The 11,513-nt window shown below is 36.1% G+C and overlaps 2 protein-coding genes across 3 annotated transcripts; one reads left to right on the top strand and one right to left on the bottom strand.

Annotated features, from left to right (window-relative positions):
• Positions 1 to 379: 379 nt before the first annotated feature.
• LOC132282593 (pentatricopeptide repeat-containing protein At5g44230) lies at positions 380 to 5,946 on the bottom strand. Its single transcript, XM_059784318.1, has 2 exons — positions 3,576 to 5,946; positions 380 to 1,648 (listed from the first exon to the last, which is right to left on the bottom strand). The coding sequence occupies exon 1, from the start codon at positions 5,749 to 5,751 to the stop codon at positions 3,784 to 3,786; it is 1,968 nt and encodes a 655-aa protein (XP_059640301.1). The 5' UTR covers positions 5,752 to 5,946; the 3' UTR covers positions 380 to 1,648; positions 3,576 to 3,783.
• A 55-nt stretch (positions 5,947 to 6,001) lies between these two features.
• Positions 6,002 to 10,466, top strand: LOC132282596 (uncharacterized). 2 transcript variants are annotated; one of them, XM_059784323.1, is made up of 4 exons: positions 6,002 to 6,092; positions 7,118 to 7,326; positions 7,866 to 7,932; positions 9,988 to 10,108. In XM_059784323.1, exons 2-4 carry the CDS (start codon positions 7,159 to 7,161, stop codon positions 10,065 to 10,067), a joined length of 315 nt encoding a protein of 104 aa, XP_059640306.1. In that variant the 5' UTR covers positions 6,002 to 6,092; positions 7,118 to 7,158; the 3' UTR covers positions 10,068 to 10,108. The 2 variants fall into 2 exon arrangements, with proteins under 2 accessions (XP_059640306.1, XP_059640305.1); XM_059784322.1 differs by lacking the exon at positions 7,866 to 7,932 and having other exon boundaries at positions 6,008 to 6,092; positions 9,988 to 10,466.
• The last annotated feature ends 1,047 nt before the right edge of the window (positions 10,467 to 11,513 follow it).

Consider the following 11,513-nt stretch of genomic DNA (forward strand, 5'->3'; position numbering starts at 1 on the left):
CATGCATGCTAACATTAAATATATTTTTTATTATATATATATATATATTAAGGGGAGTAAACTAAAAAAAAGTATTGGCAGGGGGAACAATCCTTAGTTATGTAAAATGAAAGTTCTCCAAGTATTTCTTGCATAATCACAAATTTGCTGATATACAATCCTTTTAACTTGAACCTAACTTGGAGAAAAAAATTCTGATATGTGAAATACTATTTCGAAATCAATACCTGTACATTCTTTCATGGTATAGAAATGGAAACTTGAATCCTACTTATCCAACCCAAAAAAAGGAAGGAAAAAAAAAAAGACAAAAAGAAAAAAGAAAAAATTTTCATGGTATAGAAATGGAAACTTGAATCCTACTTATCCAACCAAAAAAACAAAGGAAGAAAAAAAAAAAAAGAAAAAAGAAAAAAAAAGACTTGATAGTTGCTGCCTTGGAAAGGCTAGGCAAGCAACAAATACGTTGACACAGTTGACAAACTAGTTCTTTATGGATCATCGGAAATTTACAAGTGGGACTGTTGTGATTAATTGGAAATTTCTATTTTATATTATCATGTGGAAAGATTTTAGGAACTTAAAATGGATAAGGAATGGTTAAACACTCCATTTGAAAACCCTATTAGAGGAAGACTTTCTTGGTGCAACTTTGAGGTTAATCCAAATAATTGTCACAAATTATTAAGGAGAAAGATCAAGGTGAAAATTATCTACATAGCCATATACATGAGCAAAAATTCTCAGTGGTCTTCCCTATCTAGAAGCAGACAGTTGACTACAGGCAAGGGCATTAATTGTAATCCTCAAGTGGATCAACTGAAATGGTTCCATGTTGTCATAAAGAGAAGGATGGTGTAGGGGTAGGAGAGAGAAAACCAATTTTGGTAAGCTTTACACATAGAATTGGACTTTTTCTTTACAAAAAGTCAAATATAACTTTATCAGATTGTTGCTTCCTTCTACGTGAATTTAATAGTCAAACCATGGAAAGGTAGGGTAAGAGTCGGTTCCAAAGAAAATAAGAGGTCATTAGGGCCTAAAGATGGAGCTGGAATGAAGAGAAAAAAAGACTTTACATGTCAAAATATGAACCACATTGTTGCAATTAGGGTACTAAAAATGAAGGGGGATGTATGTTTGCAAAGCCAAGCTGGCTTGGCTCCAATTTGGACAAGCCTGACATTTGTGACACTGTTTGTGAACCAATTAACTACAAGCCTCCATGCTCTTGATCTAATGGCATGCATGTTTCTTATTTTAGCAAGAGAAAACTAATCGAATTCACACATAACTTATGGTTACTCATACCAACTCTAGGTGTGCAAAAATGGTGGGAATTGATCCTCTCCTCTCCAATGTGATGATTGGACTAGACAATGCAGTGCGATAATGAGCATTCGTCCATGAGACAGGGCAGATTCCAATATCAGTTGAGACAGGGCAGATTCCAATATCAGTCGAGCCAGGGGAGGCAAAGGTGGCTTGCCACAGCCTCATTTGAAGAATTAAATAAAGTCAGCTAAATTGATTCAATGCAAGTTGGCTGGTCAGTGTGCAACCACAATTAAACCTTCGAGGACTTTCCTTCATCGTTGAAATTCCTTCTCCATCAACTAGCCAAAAGTACAACAAGCATTTATGGTCCCTACAAATTTAAAGAATATATTCATTCATGGGCGGGTAAATTGTATATGTGTGAGAGAGAGAGAAAGAGGGAGGGAGGGTGAGAGATTACGCATACATGGATGAGGAACATTGAGTATGGAAACTTACTTGTATCCGAATCTGGGGTTTATTCTCTAATTGGCTATAAATAGAGACTTTGAGACAAAGTATTGGCATATCGGGAGAGCATGAATTTGATAGGAAGAGAGGTCTTACGTGAAGATAAGAGTCTTGTTTGATAGCCAAGGATGACTTGCCTGCTGCCACCCAAGGAGTGTGTGCGTAGATGATGTCTACAGCCCTTGTTTGGTTGCCAGGCAGTCACCTTGGCTAACCTGACTGGCCCTTATCTCTCATGCTAGGCCTTCTATTCTTCCCTGATGAGCGATTGGTGTCATCTAGGCATCATATTAGATGGTGCATGTGAACAATGTGTACGGCTATTAATTGCTCACTCTGTTTATGTTCATTAGAAATTTCCTCCTCCACTGACCATCAAAACAGCACATTGAACAAAGGAAAGACGAAGGGCTACTAGAGGTATGAGTACGATCAGATTTTATAAAAAGAATTGTTTTGCGTCGCGCGTGCACGTGTGTGTGAGTTTATACACACACACATAAATTTATATGAATACCTACCAAAAATCTAAGTGTGATTGACTTTCTGGAGATTTTCAAATGGCTCATGTTTAGTTCCGTATGAAAGAATGTTGTGTGTGTAAGTTTCAAGTAGGTTTTTTGAGATTAATTAGCCAAAGTAAATGAGATGTGGTTTAAACAACCAAAATACAGAGGGACTGGCTTCAATTCTTTTATGTTGAACTTCATGTTTATATATATTTTTCAACTCAGCAAGGAAAGAAAGCTATAGATACTAATAGAAAGATGTGTAGTTATATGGTGTATATTTCTATATAACAACTATGCCTCTAGCATCGAGCAGCTAAAAAATTTCGCTCCATTCCATACTCTAAAAAACTGAAAAATTATATATGAAACAAAAAGAGAGAGGCTGTTAGTTTCGTAGAGAGAGGAACCCGAGCTTTTCAAGAGGAAGCATGTGTATAAAGACATATACATATTATGTATAACATTAATATGTGATTTACAATATATTAAACATATAGCATACTCTAATAAACCAGATATGTCAAATAATATATCTTACGTGTAATAATATATAAATTTATTACACTTCTGTAAATTAATTATAATATAAATGCATGTGTATATGTCCCAACGGAATGGTCATTTCTATTAACAGGGGTCATGATCAAAGAATTTTGGTAAGTACATGTCTTTTATAAGCACTCCTTTAGTAACATATACATACCATTAATAGGAATGCTATTCATGATCAAAGAAAGTGGCACTCCTTTGAACTCTTAAGTAACCGAAGCCTAAAGAGAAGCAAAGAACTGGATATCTTTTAAGAAGCTTTATTGAATTTATCAAAAGGGGAAAAAGAAAGTAAATGAATTAATCAACTGCCTGAACTCTTACTGTGAACTGAAAGCTAAGGAAGTCAATTTGGCAGTTCAAGTAGACTTCAGAAACTATTTCTCTAGATACATCAACAATAAAGACCAAACAAGGTGATTTACAGCAGTAACACCCTAGATTCATATATTCCAGGGACACTAAAAAAACCTTTAGTAAAGCATTAAGGATTATCAGAGAAAAATTCAAGATAAATTTAACTGAAGGATATTGTTGTCAATTTATCTTTAACTATTTTTCCAAAGCTTATTTTGAAGAATACAGAGTAGATGCTGAGCCATGTATTTAAAGTGGTAAGTGATTAAGATGATCCTGTGGAAAACTGAAATTCAGGACCGCGATTATGTATTCATTTCTATGCAACATAAAATAAAAAGGGAAAAACAAATAGTACAATGAGATTACCTGATCGCTGTTGTTATTGATGCATCAACTTAAATGTCACAGCCAGAGTCATCACTTTTCAAAAAGAAGGTGATTGTGAGTTAACCTTGAATTGTTATTTTTGTCATTCTACACTCTTCACCGCCAGAATTCAGTAGGAAAAAGCTGCTGTTGTAACCATAAATTAAACCGTATCCACATAATTCAGCTTAAGACAGTATTACTTCAATCACCAAAAGTTGCCACAGGAGCATACCCCACCATGGAAATGGTGGAATCTCAAGTTATCCCGGACAATAATCTCCCGACCAGTGATCTGAGATGCACCACACATAACCAAGTGGCAATCTTCACAAATTCTGAGATTCTTCACGATCCTAATGGTGCAACCAGCATCTGTATTTAGCAACCCAAATGCCAAAGCTAGCTTCTCACTATGACCCATTAGTATTCGTTTCTTGTCTTCATCACCCACATCATAAGGCACAGAACTCAGGTTTGGCTGGTAACCATGAACCTTCTTTAATCTATCCAGAAGATCCTCCAATGCATGTTTAACCTCACTACACTTTGGATGGGTCATATCTCCAGCAAAGAATTTATGAATTACCCCTTTCTCTACTTCAAACCAGCTACATGCAGGGTTCTTTTTCAAACCCTTCATTCTTATCAACTTCCTAACTCTTGAAGCATCATCCCACCTTCCTGCTGATGCATAAATGTTAGAAAGTAAGATATAACTTCCAATACCATTAGGTTCAAGCTCAAATATATGGCTAGCAGCAATCTCAGCAATGTCAGGATTCCCATGGATGCGACAAGCTCCAAGCAATGCTCCCCAAACGCCCCCATGGGGCTCCATTGGCATAGTTTTGATAAGCTCAAGGGCTTCTTCCAAGCATCCAGCCCTGCCAAGGAGATCCACCATGCAAGCATAGTGGTCGCCAGATGGTGCCACGCCATAGCATGTCTCCATTATTGCAAACAAGTGCCGGCCTTGGTCTACCATACCTGCATGGCTACATGCTGTAAGCACACCTATAAAAGTAATCCAATTAGGTTTTATCTCTGTCTTCACCATCTCTTGAAACAAATTCATTGCTGCACTGGTGCGACCATGCATTGCAAATCCCACAATCATTGAACTATAAGAGACTACATTCTTTTCCTGCATCCTCTCAAATACCTTATACGCGTCCTCCACACTCCCACACTTCGAGTACATATCTATTAATGCTGATCCCACAAGAACATTATTATCAGGTCCAAATCCAGATTTATCAGCAATATCCCGAATCCAATTGGCATGCTTAGGTGCCCCCAGTTGTGCGCAGGCCGAAATGACACCAACCAAAGTGACCTCATCCGTGTCAACACCAGCGTCCTGCATCCTCTCGAAAAATTCCAATGCCTCCCTTGGACTAGCATTTTGTGCAAAACCCGTGACCATCGCGGTCCAGGCTACCATGTCCTTCACAGGTAAACCATCAAACAAGCCAGCAGCAGCTTCCATATCTCCACTCTTCGCATATGCAACAATCAAAGATGTCCAAGAAATCACATCCCTTTTAGTCATTTCATCGAAAACACGATGCCCACAATCCAAACAACCACATTTCACATACATATCGATCATGGTATTACCAACATACAAATCAGAAGTAAACCCACCAATCAATATAATCTGGGCATGAATCTGCCTACCCAAATTGACATCAAGAGAAACAGTACAGGCCTTGAGCAAGGCCGAAAAGGTAAACGACACAGGACAAGTACCCTCCCTTCTCATACATCTATAAAAAAATATCGACTCTCTGAATGATTCTTGAAGAGAATAACCTCGAATTAACGCAGTCCAAAGAAATGGGTTGGGATATTTCACCTGTTCAAAGACAAGACGCGCATAGGGATCCATTGGAGCACCAACTTTGGTGACCATGCGAAGGAGTTTGGTAAGAACAAAGCAGCACTGATCGAGGTCTTTGCGGACGACATGGGCGTGTACCTGTTTGATTTCGCTGAGGTGATTGCAGCCGTCAAGAACAGAGACAAGTCGCGATTCTAAGAGCTTTCGCTGTTGCAGTTGAGAGAAGGGAATGAAGGGTTGTTCTGGTTTTGGTTCTCGTGGTTGAAAACAGTACTTTGGGATGAGAATTGAAGCCCTACATGTACTCAACTTTCGTGACACAGAGACCATTATACAATTTGAACAGCGATCATTACACAATTTGAAATTCTTTTCGTGCTGAACTCACACCACGGGCATAGATTATATAGTATAGAATTGAGGTGCGCGGATGTGTACAGTAGAGAGAGTGAGAGAGAGAGAAGGATAGAGACTTCGCGCCGTCCCGCTCATATCAGCATTCTTCAACAGGTTATTTCGTAATTTTGACACATCTTGAGGGTATCATTGTAAATAAACCTGAGCACAAATAGGATGGAACAATTCCAGTGCAAAATTGCGGTTTTCTTTGGTTTTCAATAGCCACCTGAGAGAGATATAATTCGGCCGGTGCTCGGATTCTCAATATCAAGGTCATCTCTCTCTCTCTATATATAGTATATATAGCTATCCAAATGTTATGTTATTGCTGTAAGCTGTTCTATGTATATGTAAAATCATTAGTGCCACTCAACCTGTTCATTGAAATGCCACTTGTGATTTCACAGTCCTCTCTGTAACTATTGGTTCTTCACAAATAATCGATGAGTTATTTTAAAGAACGTGTTCTCCAGTTTTTTGCCCCAATTGAACGGTCACATCATGCTTGTGTTTCGATATATACTTATATTAATTGTTATATAGATGCACAGGATTAATCATGGGGTTCTTTAACAGAGTTTGCAGTGTTTATACTTTGAAATTTCATTAATCTCATGCTCATTTGCGATATTGGTAGAGGAGATTTTTTTTTTGGGTGTGTGTAACTAACCATAGTTTCATCGAGAACTAAAGATGTAAAGAATTCAAATATCTTGAGTGAAATAATTTTTAAACTGGCTTTATTAATAGGTCCTTTACTAGTTAAAATGAATTAAATATCTCCTCGAATTGTTTGAAAAATAAATCACAAGGAGAAGAGTATTGCCCTCTATCTGTCTTAGATGATTTGAAATTCATTATCCTAATTCAGGTCAATTTATATGTGGGATTATTGTGTCCATACAATTTTATGTTGAAAAGGGGAAAAAAGAAAGATAAAGATCTCCTTTGGCTAGCAATTCTGACTGGCTCATGGTCATCCATCAGTGATGTTACAATATTTAAAGAAATTGAGAAATGAGAGAGCATAGTCAAGACTTTGAGACTTGATAATATATAGCTGAAACATGTTTTCTCAATGACGTTTTTCGTTTTTCTTCAAACAAATTTTTTCATCTTGCTTTTCTGGCCATATGGGGTTTCGTAGTGAGTTTTGTCTTGGGCTTCAAATGTAAAATGTTTATATGAAAAATAAAAAAGTATTATTATTATTATTTTTAGGATAAGCTGACTAATGATTTTCTGCTGCATGTGGTAAGGATCTCTATCTGAAAATTTATTGAAACATTGGTTGCAGTTTGAGTGCAAGAAATTGTGTGATTGTTCCAGAAGATCATCATGTTTGCAACAGCAATTAGGTATATGGCAAAGAAACCAAAGCCAAAGATGAAACCGATAGAGCTTAAAGCCCCTCCAGAGCAAACACAAACAATTACAAGAGTTATCTTTGACATTTTGAAGGAGCATGGTCCTCTCACTATTGCGGACACCTGGGAACGAGTGCAGGTATCTGGCAGTTCTTCTACTAGATTTTAAATTTATCAGCAGTCCCCTTTTTTGAAATTAAATATTTTATATTCAAATTTCTTAAACTTGGGTAAATACTTCTTTTATCTCTATTAATTATCCAAAAATAAAAATGCAAAATAAAGAGAACAAAAGAACAGTAGAAGATAGACAAAAGGACGATCCATTTCAGTGTTGTTCCTTGGTCTTTCTCTAAGGAGGAAGTGAGCAACTTACCAGAAACCTTTGAGATATCCTTGTGTTTGTTTTCATTTCCTCATGTTCTCAATGACCTGAAGTTAGAGTTTTAAATAACAAGAAGATTATAACAATGTCCAACAAATTATCTAATCCTCAAATACTTTATTGGCTTGAGCAGAATAAACCAATGATATGATTTAGTAATATAGATACCTACTTATTCAAAATACATAATGGAATATGCATCTGCCATCTGGCCTTTTCAATAATGGGTAGAGTAACGCTATCAAAAGTCTACCTCTTGACAAGAGCCATGATCTCTCCTTATTCACCAACAGATTCTGAAGCAGCTCGAGATTTGTGAATATAAAGACAAAGTCTCAATCCTATGGTCAATAAAGAGAGGTAATGATTCTTGACAAGTGGGTGACCTCAGTATAGTCTTTTCCAAATGGATATATTATGGGAAGAAAATGTGTTGAAAATCTTTTGGAGAATTAAGTTTCTTCTTATTACGTGTTGGTAAAGTGAATCAAGTTTTTTCTTATCACGTTCAGTTATTTAAGTTTTTCACTATAATCTACTATGAAAATCTTATATAGGAATAACTGATAAAGTATTTTGAATCTTTCGATGTTGTAGATCGAATGGTAGGTTTTTTAAACCCGGGACCCTCTTGCCCCACCCCTAATTGGATGATTAGTTAATAAACATGTAGAGGTTAGGTTTGGAAGAAAACTTTTTACAACCTGCAGGTTCAGAGTGAAGACAAGATTTAAAATCTGTGTTATTCCCACGCAGATTATTGAGATGCTGTGATACTTCTCTAACTCTACATCCCTTGTCCACGTTGAAAGTGAAGTAGAGAGTAATCTTGTACAACCTCTATAAAAGGTGCACAACTGCAGCCTTTTTTAATTTGCAAAATCACATAGGAAACCATTAAAAGGGACACCATTTATTAGCTTATTAACCGTTTAAAGTTTGTTTATGACGTGAACATAACATAATATGATTATACATATGATATATAGGGTAGAACAGGATGAAAACGGATAGCTCGAAGCTATTCAGGTCGTAATATGATCAGATCCTATTGGGCTGGGCTCTTTGGATAAAGCAACCAAAGCCCTTTTCTGAGATTTCCATGAAGAATCTGATGCAAGATGCAGTTCAAAATTTTAATTCCTCATGCATGCAATCATGATTCAACATTTGAACTCAAAGGGCAGGTTTCTTTTCTACCTGGTCTGTGCTTAGCACATGATCCTAGTACGCTATTATGATTATTAGCATAACTATGATTAATGGATTGTCTCACACGGCCAATATATGCAACATCCCTTGGTTCTATGCATTCTTGGGCAATTGCTTTTCTCTCTCTATTTCTGTTACTTAAGTATCCAAGTATGCTCTGCCAGTATCGCTGTCAAGGTTGTCACCCTGTACGTGTTACCTGTGCTATTAACATTTTTGTTGAAACCTACATCATCAGTGCCTCTGGATGACTGGATGAAGAAATTAGATTGGATACCCTGGGGCTCAACTTTAACTTTCCATTTTCTTGTTAAAGTTTACATTTAAGCTTTATTGTCCTTCAACTAGATTCTTCTAGTTTGATAATTATTTATGTGTTCATTTCCTCTTTGGAACAAATTTTTTGGCCTAAAGTTCTACTGGATCAGTGATGTGCATTTAGTGTTGGATCGTAGAACTGCATCATGAATAATTTGTTTCAAATTAGCATTGATGTTGAATGCTTTTTGTATTGGGTGAAGTAGATATGCAAGGTGGTTTGATTGTACTATATGGTTTGAAGGAAGCTGCTGTATTGTTTAAATTTTATTCAAGAGATGCTTATAGTTATAGATTAAAACTGCATGAAGATCCATCTCTTATTATGCCTATACTGAAAAAACAGCACAAATACATTTACCTCCCATAAGAATGAAAAAGATCTGTGTGTGGTTGACTTATTTTCAGTTTTATTTAAATTTGGGGCATTTGAGTGGCAGTTCCGGTGTTTAAAACCAAAAAGATACGCGCTGCATTCCTCAGAAAGACATCCCAGGCACACTTGTTAATACTTAATCTGGGTTCTAGCTGTGTAAGTCTTTCCTAGAGGTCTTGATAGTTTGATTGTAGTTTCTAATCTATCACATTGCTAGGTTAACTAATAAAGGCTTGTATAATGGAGGGCACTAACTTCAGACTTCAGGTTGTGGCTCCAATAGGTTATACGCATGACTAAACTAGACGGTGGTTGGTTTAGGTGACCTTGAAGGGAAATAGGAGCAGCAATTGGTAAAAATGATAGTTGCACCACTTCTCATTTTTGTGAATAAACCATTTGATGAGCATCTTTCATGATCTTTGTTTCTCAGTTTCGTGGTGAATTTTATTCTTCCATGAAATTTTACAATGCATTTCACGCACTGAATTGTTTAAAAACATTTACAGGAAGTTGGTTTGAGAGGACTGACAAGCAAAAGGCACATGAAAATAGTATTGAGATGGATGAGGGAGAGGCAGAAGCTTAGGCTCCTATGCAACCATGTGGGGCCCCAAAAACAGTTTCTGTATACTACCTGGTTCACAAAGCCCAACATCAAGCAGGCAAAGCCAGGAAATGATTCTTCACGACCAAAGCTACCATGAAATTTATGGATTACAAGCTAAGAAGCTTGTTTAACGTCTCAAGTTGCTTCGAGGCCCGACTCTACTATTTCATGAAAATGTGCTGAACATAATTTATCATACTATGCCTCATACGGACCCTTTGTATGGTTGGCTTCTCTCCTATTCATCTGATGATAGCAGGGAATTCTTTTATTTTATTTTATTTTTTAAAAAATAAAATTAGATTAATGGTATAGATTGAACTTTTGTAGAACTTACTGCATTCTAGGTGGTTAATGAATGTGCTATATTTTACCTTCTGTCGATGCTGGCTTACGTCTTTTGTTAATTGTTTTTCTCATTCTTCAACTATATCTTAATACAGTAAAGTTGCTGGACTGATCTCCACAATAGAGCAAGAGTTAGTCACAGTGCAGCCAGTTTGCGCCATGCAGAATCAAGAGAACTATGGCCTGCTATATGGAGGTTTCTATCTGTACATCATGAATCCATTTTTTTTTTTTTTTAAAAAAAAACCTTTTATTTTTTTTATTTTCTCTATTGGTCCATTAAAAAAAAAACCTTTTATTTTTTTTATTTTCTCTATTGGTCCATTAAACACCCCCCCCCCCCCCCACACACACACACAAAAGGTGGGACTAGATTTCAATTGACGAATGCAGATCTTCTCCGGCACACGCTCCCTTGTTGCATCAGAACAATGTAGTTTTTGATTATCAACAACGGAAGTTTTGACGCCCAACAAAATACTAGTGATGATCTGCTTCCCTAGAGCGACACATTTATGCCCAACAGGACATATACTATTGGAGCTCGATCACTCGTTAAGTCCGCTAGCTATCTAAAATTTTCTTAAAACAAAATAAACTAAAATAATAAAATATATTCCGTCCGTCTCATATTAATAGTCCATTATCTCATTTTTTGCTGTCCCATTTTAGTTGTCCCATTTCAAAAATCAATACACTATTTTTTATTACATTCCCAATTTACCCTTAAAAGATTAAACTAATTAAAAATTGAAAATAAGTGGACTCCATTAAAAATAACTTTTCCATATTACTTTTACCAATGTAATAAGTGGACCCCATTAAAAATAATTTTTTCTTATTACTTTTACAAATTTTTAGGGAAGGGTAAATTTGAAAATGCATCATTTACCAATATAATAAACTATGACAAAAATTGTTGCCTTAAAAACTGTGCAATATGAATTTGGACAATTATAAAGGGACAGAGGTAGTATATATATAATAAGGTCATTTTTTATAAATTTATAAAGGCCCCAATTTTTATTTTTATTACTTTATTTATTTTACTATTTATAATTTAAAATTTTATTTTTT

The sequence above is a fragment of the Cornus florida genome, unplaced genomic scaffold, assembly GCF_030987335.1.
Source record: "Cornus florida cultivar Cherokee Brave unplaced genomic scaffold, ASM3098733v1 CherokeeBrave_3.0.0_Hap2_Chr11, whole genome shotgun sequence".
Taxonomy (NCBI): domain Eukaryota; kingdom Viridiplantae; phylum Streptophyta; class Magnoliopsida; order Cornales; family Cornaceae; genus Cornus; species Cornus florida.